This window comes from Corticium candelabrum, chromosome 7, assembly GCF_963422355.1.
Source record: "Corticium candelabrum chromosome 7, ooCorCand1.1, whole genome shotgun sequence".
Taxonomy (NCBI): domain Eukaryota; kingdom Metazoa; phylum Porifera; class Homoscleromorpha; order Homosclerophorida; family Plakinidae; genus Corticium; species Corticium candelabrum.
This window is the reverse complement of record NC_085091.1, coordinates 2,336,841-2,352,619: the sequence shown is the minus strand read 5'-3', so window position 1 is coordinate 2,352,619 and position 15,779 is coordinate 2,336,841. Positions and strand designations below refer to the sequence as shown.

Genomic DNA, 15,779 nt, shown 5'->3' with positions numbered 1-15,779 from the left:
TACATTCATTATACTTTAGGGTTCTGCCCAGGGTGGTCAGAGGTGGTTGGACCTGACCATCACTCAACTCCAACCATCACTCCGCATTATCCGACCACCCCTGTGTGTGTGTGTGTGTGTGTGTGTGTGTGTGTGTATCTTAGTTAGTGTTTTACTTTGCTCCCAGCTGATGAGCGTTGGAAGGTTAGCAGTTCGTTGAAAGGCGAACACTTTGTTCACACGGTGATACGGCGGCGGACCCACTCTGCTATGATACAATCTATAATAATATGTATCACTCAGGGACTAAGGTGGTGTTCCCGGATGTTGTTGAGGTGTCCAGTCAAGATGTCTTTATTGAAGTATTTCTCCCGGAAACATCATCGATTGGAGCCAGATGAGACTTCCAGCATCAGTGAAAGCATTGAGAGTAGTGATGACGGGTCACAAGTAGTGGCAGAGTCGCCGACGGATGAAAGCATGAAAAGGCATGAGGATACTTATGCTGAAATAGAGGATAGAAGCTAGATCATGTAAACCACGCCCCTTAAAGCAGTAGCACCACTCTGAAAATCCTGGACAGAACACTGATAATTATAGCAGTTTAAGTTACTGCTTTAGTGCAAACTAATTAAGTATTCAACAAAATTGCTAGAAATTCCTTGTTGCAGCAAATGTCTGAACTCGTATTGTTGTAGATCTTGACTAACTAAATGGTCGAAATACAATGAGAAATGTACGGGTGTGACAGTATGCCGAGTTCATTGTCTGTAAGCCTTTGGCTTCTGGCATGGAGGTGACCAGCAGACAACTACTTTCCGTTTTCCTGAGTATGGCTAGAGAAAAAACTAATTACAGTCCATTCATTAACATTAGTCTATAGTCTACCTGTCGGCCATGTGATGTACTGAAATTATCAATCATTAGTATATCCCCCATCTCCCATCTATTGAAGACCATGTTCTTCCAAATTGTGTCTCCAATGCTTCTCAACTCGGAAGCGGTCACTTCAGTACCGTCGCCATAGAATGTATAAAACCCAAACTCTGTGTGCCTCACCACTGTCATGGCTAGCCAATTTATTATAGCCATTAGATAAGAGAGAAGGAGAAAGAAGAATGACTTTGAACGGTGGCTGAAACGGTACAGCTCATCTTTGAGCATGGTCAAGTGGAAAACCTAAATGCAGCATAGTCTTCTTGCTGGCTTGCTTGCCTGCCTGCCTGCCTGCCTTCCTGCCTGCCTATAGATACATTCAGTGCTTCACACATTGAAATAGTTGAACTTGTAACTTGTGTATGAAGCACTTTCTTTTAATTATTGAAAAATCATGTATTCTAGTGTGTAGAGATGCTGTATGCTAATAAAATAACCTGCCTGCCTGCCCGCCTGCCTGCCTGACTTTGTTGCTTGCAAGCACTGATTTGTATTTTTAAAAATCCTAGCATATGTACAAGTAGAATCTGTATGAGAATAAATTGTCTGCCTGCCTGCCTGCCTGCCTGCCTACCTGCCTGCCTGCCGAGTTTATGTCATATTGGCGACGACATTTTTCTGTGACTCTTCGAAAATGCAATAGTAAAGTTGTCTTGAGAAAAGTGTCTAAGTTGTCAACAAACAGATTAATGGAGGATAACGTAGTTAGCAGAGATAGATACATTCAGTGCTTCACACTTTGAAATAGTTGAACTTGTTTATGAAGGACTTCCTTTTAATCATTGAAAAATCATGTATTCTAGTGTGTAGAGATGCTGTATCCTAATAAACTAACCTGCCTGCCTACCTGCTTATCAATTTTTAACCAATTTACCTGAACATGATTGAACCAAACAGGTTCATTGGTTTCTGGATGATACTGAATTGCTGCTTCTCGGTTCACCAACTTCACTGCATCGTTATCCTTCCAGGTGATGTCAATATTGGATTTGCGACACTCTTCATCGACAACAGTTTTGTCTGTAGTGCCAAACAGTTCCTCCCAGCCTTTCAACATGGTAGGATCGATGGACCATTTTTTCCCATTACGAGTATAATTTTTCACGTACATCACCTACACATGTCACTTAAACAAATATTCTTAAGTTAAGGTGGTCTGGATATACACTTACTCCTTTCTCCTGAAACTTACTCCTTACTTCAGGGTCTAGATCTCTGTAGACCTTGCGGAAGTCACAAAGAGAGGTTTCGCCACCAAACGAGGTTGGTGGATCAAGGCAGCAAAACATGACTTTCCGAGGAGGTGCAGGCAGCTGACTCATCTCAATGTGTTGAGCAATAGGGTAGTATCCTGGCAATTCAGAAGCAGAGAAAACAGCCTAAACAGACATAAGGAAAGGACCCCAATATGACAGGAAGAGCATTTCAGTACTATAAGTTGCCATACTAGGTCGATAAATTCATTATAAACGGTGCATGTAAAAACGTGAAGGTACTTTTTTTGGCAAGAAAAGCATTTGCACATACACTTGAATATGTAGTATCAATTCCTTTTGGACCATAAATATACTTTAACACACATTCCTGTGTCTTCAAACATGCTATTGTGGTTTGGTGATATCAACATGTACTGAATTAGTCAAACATTTTTGTGTCTTGGTGATTAATTAACAATCACTCTAATTAAAAGTGAGCACAGATTACTTGCACTTTATCTTTCTACAACTTACTACACCTAGCCTGTTTGTTTGCTCTACAAACATACGGAGTTTCATAGATTCGTACTTTCACATGTTTTTCATTTTCCCTTCACTCCATGTGATTACATATTGTCTGCCACTTCAATGGTAGATCTATCTAGACTGTTTGCGAAGGACACATTGGTATAAGAGTTCCCTTCTACATTTGTTTGGTACACCACAGAGCTGCCCCAGAATCACAACATAGTCGGCTAATTGTGTGTGGAAAAGTCTCGATTAGCACAACACCCAGGAGGCTCTTGGAAATCGTTAGCTTAGGGATAAGCTTCAATCAGTCAATCAAATACAAACGCATTATTGATGGTTTCAAAACGCAAGAGTATATATAAGCAAGATGACAGTATATTGGGACTAGTCAGTGGGAGCCTAGGACATGGGCGTCTAAGTATCAGTGGTCCAACAGTCTAGTAGATACTGTAGCCCAACGTTTGTTGGCGCAGTTGTCGAGTTTTGTGCTTCAGTGGACCGGGAGTACAGGAATTAAACTGCAGGTAATATGGTCTAGACCCCACGTTTCGATGGTCTCAATCCCCTCTTGGTTTCAACTATCCTAAAACTACTGTAGTTGGTCTCAACTCCGTCCTGTTGGTCTCGAGTCCCCCGTTTGTCTCAACCCTCGGGTTTGTCTCAAACAAAAAATAGTCTGCCCTTCGTTTTACATGAAGTACCTGGTATCTCTCGTTACTTGAGGTACGCCTAAGCTAGGTCACCTAACAAATATTGAAATTGCAACTCCGGCGGGAATTTGTCCTCTAGGCAACCCCGATTTTGTCCCACTGGCTGCGATATTGCTTATTCGTGTCCCTTATTTACGTTCAACCAACTACTCTTAGTGTCTGTCTACCTCTGTTCCTGGTATGAGACGGCGAGGTGACGTACCGCGGTACTCATCACTCAACTCCGGCTGCACTCTCCTTACAGCAGCCTCGAAGTCAGCAGCACACCGAATGTCGAAACCTCGAAACATGACTGCGCCTGTGACAAGGTAGCACCGCCATAAATCGCTATGCATCACGGCTATCCATGCACGCGGTACACACGTACCGTGCTCGAGTAGCTTCTGTTCCAGCCACTCCTTGTTGTTGTCGAGCCAACGCTGTAGAAACTGCTTTGAATTGTCGTCTTTCGGACGCACAAACAGCGGCAGAGGTTCGCCGTCTTCGCGAATACCGTAGTCGACTTGTTGCAGAGACATGTACGTGCGTGCGAGGCCGGTCTGGCTACGCGAGTTTATGTGAATGCTTTTTAGTTAATTTGTGAACAATATTAAAGCGGCACTAGCGTGTCGCTTTTCTACTCTGCCTTAATTATAAAGAATACTGACTAAACTATTATAATGTGTGTACAATTTGCAAGCATTTTACTAATACGGGTATTCCGAAACTAATTGATTAAACTCCCGGATAAACAGTTGCATGTGGTTGCTGCGATGGGAAGAAAGCGTGATCCTGCTGCCTCCAGAAAGGGTCCTGGTAGGAAAACTAGGAAGCAAAGCGCTCCACAGATGCCAAGAAACTGTGAGACAAATGTTTGGTGTCGTTTATTTGTTTCTTTCTGTGTGACACTGGCTGGTAGTGCTGACACAAGACGAGGTTGAGAGAAAGTTGAACTATAGAAGGTGAGCTGTAGATGTTTGGTTAAAATGGAACACACACACACACACACACACACACACACACACACACACACACACACACACACACACACACACACACACACACACACACACCACAACACAACACAACACAACACACCCGAGTACTAGTAATTGATAACGCTAGTTGAAATGCATGCATATCACAGACAGTAGTCTAGTAAGTTTGCCAAACAATGTAATAAAAAGGCACGATGCCAGACAACAGTGTAGAACCTGTAGACTCTTGCAGATTTGCATGGTAGTTGAAGAGTGCTCTAATGCGATTTCAGGAGAAGAGAACTGATAAAGCAGACTAAACAGTCTAAACGAAAGAGAGGTTTTACAATTGAAAACTTTTCACATGTTTTGGAAAGTTGAGTGAGCAATATCTGTTTCACAGAACCGGGTGTATCTAATAAATTATCTGCAAAGAAAAAGGTATATTTGTACGATTACAGTATGTACCTAAAGTATGGTCTATTACAATGATATCACATTATTATAGAAATTTGAAGCAGAAGCATTGGCCAAGAAGTTGTGAGAAAAAGTGTTGTAGGTGTTTGGAGTCTGCTTTATTGTCATTTTCACTGTATTTTAGAGATGACTTGGAGTCGGCAGAAGAAGGTCTGTGTGCATGTTGTGTTTTGCTTTTGTTTATTGTTATCTAGTATTATATGTTTAGATGACCTTGATCAAGACATTGAGGAGAGTGGATCTGATATACCGGTAAATTATTAAAATCTGCAAGAATTGTACACGTTTTAGTAATGTAAGAGAAAAGGGCTTAACTGAATACAGTCCACAATGTAGATTCCAATGGTTAACATGGCAATGTAAGACGACTCTTATACTCTGTTTACACGAGTACGCATAGCGAGCTGAGCCAAGCCGTGCCAGCCCAGTATTCCAGCCCGCATGTACACGGCACACTCTGTAGAAGGAAGCCAATGCGTGTCACTAACGTGCGTTAGTTACCTGAGCTTGGCATAGGTCGCGTTATCTCACGTTTGAAGCCATGCTGCTTGTGTTTCTTCTCTATGGATTTACAACATTCATATCGAGAATGCATAGGACATATACGAGACGTCATAGGTCTATTGCCAGGCTACTGTTGCACGCATGCAGCAATGGAGGTCAAAGCTAAACTTCTAAGACACAGAGTCTTTGTCTCGCTCCACACTATTTGGATCATTTTTGCCCGGAAGTATGACGCTGCGTAAAAGGATCTGGCTACGCGAGACTACCAAATGAGCATGCACAGCTCGTTTTTCAGCACGCTATGCGTTTACATGATGTACTTGACCCAAGCCAGTCCAGGCTGGCGCGTGCTGGCTTGGCTAGAAATACCGAGTCGAGTTGGCACGGGCTGGCCTGCTTATAAGTGCTCGTGAAAACAGGGTATTAGTCTGTGGAGTGGGTCTGACACTTTACCATACCGTACAATTTAGATGCATCTGCTTATAGTGTAATGTCTCAAATAGCAAGACAATACATTTTATATGCCCACTGTTTATAAACTTGTGGATAGAAAGCCATTAGTAGTTTCCTTACAGGAGAACAATACAGTTCTTGTTCTTGTGAAAGAGGCTTTACTTTATTTGGGAGACCTCAATCTGCAGGTTTTCTCAGAGTCTAGGATCAAAGTGGTTGAAGTTGAGCTTTCGTTTAGTTAATTCTGTAGGCATGGAGGAATTCATGTGTCTCACTTGTTGTGGCGTTTGACAGCCTGACGAGTTTGAAGGTCAAGACAGCAAAGAATCTTCTGGGAGTGAATCTGAAGAAGATGGATTGGTCAGAAATTGCAATGTTACAGCCATTCTATTAGTTACTATGGTTTTGTGTATCATTGATCAGTTGCTAAACATTGAAACTAAGTCAGAGAAATTGGACAAAAAGAAAGAGAAGGAGCTGTAAGCCATCTACACCATACAGAACGTGAATTTTTGGTTTACTACGTTGACTGGTGTAGAGAAATGGAAGACCTAGAGGCTAAGTCAAGAGCTAGAGATTATGAAAACTTTATTTTACCAACAGCAACAGAGTTGGAAGCAGAAGGTATATTAATTACATTTAAACCTACATTGTGTGTATAAAAATATTTGTATTATTTAATGCAGATGAAGCAACTGATTTAAGTGCAATTTACGAACGGATCAAAAGCAATGTGCATGTACTGAACAATTTCAAAGAGCTACGAATGGAGGGCAGGTATGAACAGGATTCCTTAGTTAAATTGTCTCACAACTGTCTTCTTGCTCACACAACTAGTCTGTCTCGGTAGATTCAGAAAGGAATACATGAGTTTGCTTATGAGGGACCTGTCCATGTACTACAGTTACAACGATTTCCTTATGGAACAATTTGTCAACTTATTTCCACTTTCAGAAGTAAGCCAGGGCATCTTGTCACTATACGTGAAATATCACACACTTTTGTGTGATAGTTGTTAGAGTTCCTTGAAGCTAATGAAGTCCAGAGACCTGTCACTATCCGAACGAACACTCTGAAGACAAGACGGAGAGACCTTGCACAGGTACATCAGGTTGTTTTTGGGAAATGTAGGTAGACAAACATGCAGCTTTGTACAGGCATTGATCAACCGTGGAGTGAATTTAGATCCAGTTGGAAAGTGGTCAAAAGTTGGCCTGGTAGTGTATGACTCATCAGTGCCAATTGGTAAGGTGTTAATACTTTAATTCATATGACAGTATTGTCTGGTAACATGTGACTAACGTAGGAGCAACACCTGAGTATATGGCTGGGCATTATATTCTACAAGGAGCTTCATCTCTTCTTCCTGTGATGGCATTAGCTCCGCAGGAGAATGAACGTGTACTGGACATGTGTGCTGCACCCGGTGGAAAGACAACATACATTGGTAAGCACTATTCTAATTTGATGTGTTGTTCGAGTGTATAGATTTTTTGTATGGTGGTTTATGAGTACACCTAGTACAGTAGACATTGGATATAACGACTTCCGATTTATTGACACTTTGCTTATAACGACTTGTTTTTTGCCTGGTGGTTAGCTAGGGTCTCTTATATTGGTTTCATCTCGGATTTAGCAACATCACACATACCGACATATCAGATTTATTGACACTTAGATGAGCCCCAGAAGCCAGAGTTGGCTTCGGATAAAAAGACTTTGTGCTAAGCCAAGACCATCACAATTGCATCATATTTCTGACTTTTGCATCATATAATTGCATCATCAAACAGACATTTTTGATTTCTTTACTCCAGTACACTAATTGTACTGTAATGACGTCCTTATGTGCATATAGCTTTATTTATATGCAAAATTTTATTTGTGGAAGTTCTATGTTCAACAAACTTCCAAGTAACATTATCAAGACTGTCCATGCACTACAAGTGTACAAAGGTTCCACAATAGCAATCTGGTGGCCGACAATCGTGTACTTTGATTTAGTGACACTTTGGTTACATTGACATGTTTAGGAGACCCCAAGAAGAGTCATTAAAGCCAATGTCTATGTTTAGCAAACAGACTGCTGCAAGGCATGGCGTAATGATGTTCTCAGCATCTACAATAACTTTGCAGCATGCCTCAGAGATGGACTGGTAGCTATATTATTGTCAGCTGTACTATTGTCTGTGACTCTGTCTCACATAAGTAAACTAGTTGTACATACTTTTATTGTTATTTTGAGGAGAACGATAAGACATGTTTGAGTCTTATCATAGTGAATATGCTGTTGGTTGTCAAACCACTTATGAAACTGCTAGTGCACTTGAGTAACATACCAGAGTGATGAAAAGGTGGAGTCACGTAGGCTTGTCTGATTACAGCAGTTTTGTACTAGATAGTGCAGGTTTGAGGTTACAGGCCAAGATCTCAATCATCCCATGATCTTTGACTTTGCCTGCGTATGATCTCTTTTTAAGTCTCAAGAGTGTTTGCTAGAAGGCCAATTACTCTGTCTGTGTGCTCTTTGGTGGATGTGGTGTCAAATGACTGGTCTGTTTTAGCAAGTCTGATGAAAAATACTGGAATATTGGTTGCCAATGATATAAACAAAGAACGAACAAAATCTCTTGTGGCAAATGTTCACAGATTAGGTAAGTATATAAACATTGCAATTTTTGAACGTGTTTTAATTGATGTATGTTGCTTCGAAAAAAAAAGGTGTGCTAAATACAATTATATGCTACTATGATGGACGAAAGTTTTCAACAGTATGTGCAGCTTGTAACACTTTTGTCGATTGTACTAATGATTTTGTGTCGACAGGTAATGTCTGGTTTTGATCGAGTCTTATTAGATGCACCATGTAGTGGAACGGGTGTTATAGCAAAGGACAGTTCAGTGAAAACGGGCAAGGTCGGTGGACTTATAGTCAGTAAGGCATGCACAGTAGGTTGTGTGTGTGTGTGTGTGTGTGTGTGTGTGTGTGTGTGTGTGTGTGTGAGAGAGGGAGAGAGAGAGAGAGAGTGTGTGTGTGTGTGTGTGTGTGTGTGTGTGTGTGTGTGTGTGTGTGTGTGTGTGTTGTTTGAACCCGAGAGCTAAATTGTGTTACTAGTAATTAAAATAATTGGTTCTCGAAAGTAAAGAGTCACTTTGTTTATAGGATGATAAGGACATCAAGAGGTGTGCTCACTTACAAAAACAGCTTATACTCTCAGCTATAGATTGTATTGATGCACGGTCATCTACTGGTGGCTACATTGTGTATTCCACGTGTTCTATAATGGTACTCTTTTGTGGTTTGCAATACTATTTCCTTTATTCTGATTATGTGACTTGTTGGGTTGCAGGTAGATGAAAATGAAGGAGTAATAGAATATGCCTTGTCTAAGCGAAATGTCAAAGTTGTAGCAACAGGTTTGGATTTTGGAGCTGAAGGATTTTGCAGGTCATTTTAGCATGCTGTGTAGATAGATAATATGACATCATTATATGCTTACGATATCATAGATTTCGAGGAAAGTCTTTCCATCCTTCACTCAGACTGACAAGGCGATTTTATCCGCATACGCATAACATGGACGGATTTTTTGTAGCCAAGCTGAAGAAGTTCTCAGACAAGATTCCTGGTATGTTTGATGCTGCTGCTGCTTGTGTGTGTGTGTGTGTGTGTGTGTGTGTGTGTGTGTGTGTGTGTGTGCGTGCGTGTGTGCGTGAGTGCTTGCGCGCGATATACGTTTGTCTGTATCTCTGTTTCCCTGTTTGTCTGTTTTGTGTAAGGTACTGTACGTGTGTCTGTATGATTTTCATTCAGAAACCTAGTGGTAAGTACTAACTCTTTTAGTCGTTACAGAAGACCAGACTTTGGAGGAAACTGCAACTAGCAAAACTTTGTAGAATCATCAGGTACAGTATTGAGACTGTAAAGAATACCGTAGACGTCATATACCAGGTCATTCCGGTGTGAGAATGTTGAAGTACTCGTATTACGGTCATATCAAACAGTGTTAGTCGAATTTATTTTGCAACCTTTCAGTTCACGCATGCATCCACATGCTTGGAAGAGTATGTGTTGCCTCTTCCATTGCCAGAAATGTTGCAATGCGAGTACGCGTGCTCTCTCGTAGATATAGCGCATGTTCTGACTGGAAGTCTATAGCTAGTAATATGCATGCTATAGAACTTGGTGTGCCGGGCAGCATTTTAGTACGGTTTCGCATGTAAAATTCTAGAAGTATAGCAATAATTGTTTCCAGGCTTAGCGCAAAAGTGTCGTGTCCCGCGTCGCGCGGTTGCGAGAGCCTTGCGAGGTTTGGACGGAAAATTCTACTGAAACTTGATACGATCTGCACACGCGTTTTGTCTGCAGTTGGCGACACCCCCATTGCAAAGTTGAAACTGTTTCAAGTGGTACCGCCTTGCATTTAGGGAACGTTGTGTGTGACCTTGAAACTGCCTCACGAGATAACGACGTGGGTTTGGGGAACGTTCTGCGGGAAAGTTTGCTGCGCAATAACATGATCACTGGATAGAGTGCTTCGCTGCATTACTGAGCGATCATTTCTCTTGCAACTGATCATGTGTTCGACTTCATCCTCCGATTTGTCGTTTCAGTTCTCTTTGCCAGAAGGCCTTGCGTTACGAGGCTGTCGATTTGAAGACAACGTGCCTGTCCTCCTGTTTACTTCGTGTCCCAAAATGCCAACTATCATGGAAGAAGATCTGGCAGTTGTTCTGCGAACTGTCTATTGCGATGACACGTATCCGAGCTTTTTCTTTCATACAGTCACTAACCCGTACCATCCTTTCCTTGGAAATTGGCTGAAAACCTTTTCTCCCAACTGGATAAGGGGAACTGGTCTAGGTGAGCTCTTGTTCGAGGCAGATTGGATCATGAAATGTTTGATGGCGGGCGTGCGCTCTAACAAAGAGATGACCAAGTATGCAGCATGGGAGAAAACCAGCAATCTCGACGACTTTGCATCTAAACTCGACTTCTTCCCCGACGACAACCCTACGTTACCAGCCGTCTACATGTCTTGCTGCCTGTTGGAAGTGTACGAGACAGACAACGAACTGTGGTTTCCGAAAGAACCAAAGATCAGGATTGACGACCACAGTTGCAAGGCCTATTCCAACTACATCACCGACATCTTTGATAGCATTGCCTATCACGATGAGCCTCTCTTGTTGAAAGTGCGAGAAGTGCCGAAGCTCGTGTTGTTGGCTAGGTGGCTCAAAGATCGTGCTGTCAAAATCAGTGTTGACTGGATGATGGAGAAAACTAAACCCCTAGCTGACAATGAAGTTCAAGTGGCACGAAGGTATCCGCCTGTGAAGGAGCTCGAAACGGCACTGAATGCAAATAAAGTAAGTCCGAATTCGCATACAACAGCCCTAGTTCCAATGATCCACGAAGTACTCGAGATTGATATTTCTGACGTCGAGAGTGTTGATGATCGCCTCATCAAGTGGAAGGAGACAAGAACAGTGACCATACCGTGGATTTCTGAATCGATGACCCAGAAAGTGACCTACAAAGTGACCGCATCCTTTGACGATTTTGACCGTGTTTACGGTGGGGTGCTGTCTCCTAATATGCACACCGATCTGAATTCTGGAATTTGGCCTAAGATCAATCCTTTCACGTACAAGGTCATGGAACCCTTGTCGGTCGGGTCTTGGTCGGAGCTAAGCCGACTGGTCGTGTCGACCCCCACAGTTTGTCAACCGGCTCTCCTAGGCTTTAACAAACTTGTTGCCGGTGGCGGGGTAAACTTGGGAAGCGTACCAAAGGTTTCTCCAACGGTGGCGCCAGTCGAACAAGTGCGATGAAACAGAAACGAAGTACGAAAGACGGCCAGTTCAGACAGTATTCTGATTCTCTGGGTGTTGCTGCCACAGACAACAAAGTCAAGTCTAGACAGCCCCCTAAAGGCATGCTTTCAAACGTGCCGCGAGAGGCTGCAGTCCCTTCGCGTTCCGTTTCCGTAAAGACGGAACCTCGCCGAAGAAACAAAGCTGTTCAAGACGCCACTGGACAACAACCGGTTTATGGAACTCGCAATTATTCCACTGGCGAGATGGATTACTAGACTGCCGGCGGAGAGAGCGTTTCTCATAGACGACGGCTTCATGAACGCCATGACCTTGAAATTTCAAGTTCTTTACCTCAAGGAAGCACTGACAGACATGCCAGGCAATCGCTGGTTTTATTCACCAAACAGAAATCAGAAAAAGGACCCGGACGTGACCTACGTCTACCATTGGATTTGCTAGACAAAGCTAACCTATTCCCAAATGCAGATGATACTGTTCTTCCTTCGCCCATGGACAGTGGTTATGGTACTGGTGATAGTACTCCTCGAGATTCTGTGTTTAGCTTTGGTGGAACTGCACAGTAGACAACGAATGAGTTGAAAACTGGCTGCTTAGAGTAACTTCTCTTTATATGTTTGAAGAGGTTGTGAGTAGTTTAAGAGTTTGATGGTTGTTCTTGCCTTGAGTGTCTGTATTGTTGATAAATGTATGGCATCATAATGCCTTCTATGCAATATTATAGATGTTGTTTGGTATACTCAAAGTCAGTGTCACGTTAGCCTAGCAGAATAACAGAATTTGTGAGACTGCTGCCTGATGAATGATAGCAGGCTAGAGCAGTTCATCCAGATCAGACCAAGTTTCTAGTATTGAATCAGGCTTAATGGGTTAATAATTGATTATGTACACCCATGCCATCAAAACCTATAGTCTGGATGTAAGAAATTAATTAAGCTAGTCTAGACCTGGCCACTATAGACCATAACGGTACAGAACAGAACAACCGGACAGCTTGCACTGGGATCAAGTGCGCACATACATAATATAGTGTCTGTACATCTGTCTGTCTGTCTGTCTGTGTTTTTGCATGTACATGTCTGTATGGTTTTATCCAGAAAACTAACAGAACTGCATCATCAAGTACAGTACGAGCTGTTCCCCAAGTGACACACGTCACACAAATACGAATAAGATACCATGTAGGAGAAAGAGTGAGAACTACAACTGTTACATGTTCTAACTCGAATGGAGCTGGTAATTTACTCGCATCCATAATAAGCAGCCTTACCAATTACTCGAAGTAAATCACGCGCTCGTCTGCATTCTAAAGTAAAATGATGCGAAAGTAGTAATCGTGTCCAGGATCCCTAACGCTGTGCTTGCGCATTGTACAAGCGGTGACGTCCTTCCAAGATCTGCGTGGAGCGGAAAATTCTACACCATGCACGTATAGTATACGCAGGCGTATCATACAAACCTAGTTTCGATTGGATGGGCGTGTTAATTAATTAATGAACAACACTAGGCCGGATATATCATTCGTCACATGTAACAGTCTAAGCATGCATAACAGTAAACTAACACACGTACCTTTTAGTGGGAGACAACTAAAAATGTACATGTATTATATTACGCAGTTACAATTCAGACAGTTCCAAAGTTCGTCTTTTCTGGTGGAAACACCGTGCCACACTGTTAATTAACTACGTTAACTTAACTTAATGCCAATTTTGTCAGTTCTGTGAATAGAACGGCCGGAGCATTTGTTGCGACATGGTCGTTCTCAAGTATGTTTTCAGTCTCTGCAGGCAGTGGCGTCGCCAGGCCTGGGCCTGGGGAGGCCATACATAACACGCGTTTTCTCCGCTACCACGCAGTCCATCAGCCAACGTCCCGTAGGACCTCGCTTTTATTTTCTAGCGCGCCGGTCCGCACCCCGCATATAGCTCCACGTGCTCCGCCACGACGAAATACGCATTTTATTGCAATACGTAAGATTAATACTCATCGGCGGTCCCGGAAGACATGTGTTACATTGTATGACATACGGGCTCGTTGTTCGAACACCTGCGAAGTCAACAGCGCGATTTGAGACCTTGTTTGGGGATAGGAAAGTTGCATGGTGAACACCATGCTAAGCCGGAAGTGGCAACTCAACTACGCACTGCAACACCGTTGAGTCGACACACCACTAGACACCTTTCTCACTAGAAACTAGAAGCTTGTCTACCGTGCTATCATCGTATGGTGTTGTCAGAAAACTAGCTTCTTTGAGACGGCCGTGTGCTCATATCTACGAATGGCACTTGTTGTAATCACCTTGCATTCCCGCTGATGCTAACGTCAAAGCCACGCCAGAATCGGCAGTGACTGAATGTAAGGCTACTGTAGACACTGTACAACTTGACAAACTACTTGCTAGCGTATTCTACTGTTTAGCTTTTGGCTAATTAAATGTTGATCTATACATGTCTTGAAAAGAATTGTGTGATGTAATACACAACGCAGGTCTGTATCACAGCAACAAATTAGACTATTGAACATGTCTAGTACAGTATATTCAGGTAATGACTGTGCAACAGTTAATCAACTAATCAATTAATTTAATAACTACCTATTAATAATAAACTGCAATTACATGCCTTATAATTATTGAAAAATTGATCTCATTTGCATATACTTGTAGTACATACTCATTATTCCTCTAGTAAATGAATTTATGGTCGTATGATAGTGATATTTGATAATAATTAATGCTGAGTGATTATTGTTCACATTTGTGACACAAGCAAGACTATTGGTTGATTTGATTTCAATTTCTGGATCTCTGCAGTGGTGCCACATCTAGCACAAGACTGGCAATCTCTTCCAGGATGAACTCTTTCTCCACTTTTTCTCTTCCCATATTAGATGCATATGTAGAATATGTATTAGAATGCATGAACAAGCAGTTCAGCCTTTACATCTCTTCAGCATCAATCCCCTTGGCTACTTATGACTCTTTATATTATCAAAACACTTACAACTATCAGCAAACTCGAAAATCAATTTGATAAAGTTACAGAAGAACAGAACAAGCGAACACTAGGAACTCATATTACAAAGTAAAGGAAAATCGTAACTCGTTGAAAACAGCACTCAGCGCAAAGAAATCTCAACAGAGTAGCGATATCCCACCTTGAAAGACCGCTGAGGCGCAGAACCGCGGTTTCTACTTGACGATTCCTTACTCCCATTACTGCACAGTGCGTCAAGTTTGGGGTCAGAAATCTCCCGTGTTTGTAGATGCACACCAGATGTTAGAATGCAGTAAAACGCGATCACATGCCCTCTTTACAATTTACTAGGTTGTTGGTGAAAAACGCCAAGAGACGGCAGTGTGCTCAAAAACTAGCGAGACGCTACCACGTAATTAGTCGCAAATACGCCAGTCTCTCGTCAGTTTTATTGGATAAGACTTAGCCAATATGTTGTCCTTTACGTGCACATCTTCTACAGACAGTGACCTTCGTCCTAGTGTCCTTCTTTCCAGTAGATTTCCGAACGCAACCACGCCTAAGAAGGCGGAAAGCTCCCGGATATAAATAAATAAATTCTAGCCTCGCCCCTGCAAAACCAAGCCTTAGCTGACGGACTGCACGGCGACGGCTGGCCTGAAAGTAGCGCAGCACGAAGTTTCACCATATTGCATGCCTACATTTTGAGATCATTCCGTTGGAGTTCCTCTTTAATTCTTCCCTGATATAGGTACAGAAGGACAGGCACATGTCTTCAAACCGGCATGCAGCCTCCTAGCGCAAGGCTGTCAGGCAAGAGAACTGAAACGACAATGAAGTCGAACACATGATGAGTCGCTAGCACTCTCTAATGCGGCGACGCACTGTAACCAGTGATCCTGGTATTGCAGGACATTTTCACACAACGACCCACGCCGTTACCTCGTGAAGCACACAACGTTCCCCAAATGCATGCCGTTAAAACTTGAACCAGTTTTTGCAATGGGGGTGTCTTCACCTCAAGCAAATTAGAACGTGTTTGCATCGTATCAAGTTTTAGTAAAAATTTCCGCAAGGCTCTCGCAGCCGCACGACGCGCGACGCGCCAATTAGTACTAGCATATTACTACTAGATTTCCAGATGACTGACACATCATTGGCGATAGGCTTCGCCTACACCAAATGAATTGCCTGCGTAGCTCAGTAAACTACACGAAAACT

General features: G+C 42.5%; 3 protein-coding genes across 3 annotated transcripts; 2 read left to right on the top strand and 1 right to left on the bottom strand.

The window, feature by feature from the left end:
- Window positions 1–328: 328 nt before the first annotated feature.
- Window positions 329–3,875, bottom strand: LOC134182370 (dapdiamide synthesis protein DdaC-like). Its single transcript, XM_062649766.1, has 6 exons — window positions 3,720–3,875; window positions 3,520–3,650; window positions 2,088–2,294; window positions 1,790–2,029; window positions 868–1,158; window positions 329–815 (listed from the first exon to the last, which is right to left on the bottom strand). Exons 1-6 carry the CDS (start codon window positions 3,868–3,870, stop codon window positions 741–743), a joined length of 1,095 nt encoding a protein of 364 aa, XP_062505750.1. The 5' UTR covers window positions 3,871–3,875; the 3' UTR covers window positions 329–740.
- Window positions 3,876–4,077: 202 nt separating this feature from the next.
- Window positions 4,078–10,004, top strand: LOC134181975 (probable 28S rRNA (cytosine(4447)-C(5))-methyltransferase). Its single transcript, XM_062649278.1, has 22 exons — window positions 4,078–4,192; window positions 4,251–4,293; window positions 4,602–4,648; window positions 4,712–4,749; window positions 4,817–4,848; window positions 4,910–4,935; window positions 4,994–5,037; window positions 6,037–6,102; window positions 6,166–6,221; window positions 6,281–6,366; window positions 6,429–6,519; window positions 6,593–6,698; window positions 6,755–6,844; window positions 6,900–6,987; window positions 7,049–7,189; window positions 8,307–8,396; window positions 8,464–8,513; window positions 8,569–8,658; window positions 8,906–9,028; window positions 9,093–9,190; window positions 9,253–9,371; window positions 9,587–10,004. Exons 1-22 carry the CDS (start codon window positions 4,105–4,107, stop codon window positions 9,637–9,639), a joined length of 1,665 nt encoding a protein of 554 aa, XP_062505262.1. The 5' UTR covers window positions 4,078–4,104; the 3' UTR covers window positions 9,640–10,004.
- Window positions 10,005–10,010: 6 nt separating this feature from the next.
- LOC134181976 (uncharacterized) lies at window positions 10,011–12,267 on the top strand. The gene has a single exon (XM_062649280.1). The coding sequence runs from the start codon at window positions 10,321–10,323 to the stop codon at window positions 11,575–11,577; it is 1,257 nt and encodes a 418-aa protein (XP_062505264.1). The 5' UTR covers window positions 10,011–10,320; the 3' UTR covers window positions 11,578–12,267.
- The last annotated feature ends 3,512 nt before the right edge of the window (window positions 12,268–15,779 follow it).

Bases quoted from the DNA above. Each gene is read 5' to 3' on its own strand.
- LOC134182370 (XM_062649766.1), bottom strand. From the start codon at position 3,870: ATGTCTCTGCAACAAGTCGACTACGGTATTCGCGAAGACGGCGAACCT. The intron at 3,651-3,719 runs GTACGTGTGTAC...ACCTTGTCACAG, and splicing joins ACAGAAGCTACTCGAGCACG to GCGCAGTCATGTTTCGAGGT. The intron at 816-867 runs GTAGACTATAGA...TTTTTTCTCTAG, and splicing joins GTACATCACATGGCCGACAG to CCATACTCAGGAAAACGGAA.
- LOC134181975 (XM_062649278.1), top strand. From the start codon at position 4,105: ATGGGAAGAAAGCGTGATCCTGCTGCCTCCAGAAAGGGTCCTGGTAGG. The intron at 4,294-4,601 runs GTGAGCTGTAGA...ATGCGATTTCAG, and splicing joins AGAAAGTTGAACTATAGAAG to GAGAAGAGAACTGATAAAGC. The intron at 9,191-9,252 runs GTCATTTTAGCA...ACGATATCATAG, and splicing joins GGAGCTGAAGGATTTTGCAG to ATTTCGAGGAAAGTCTTTCC.
- LOC134181976 (XM_062649280.1), top strand. From the start codon at position 10,321: ATGTGTTCGACTTCATCCTCCGATTTGTCGTTTCAGTTCTCTTTGCCA.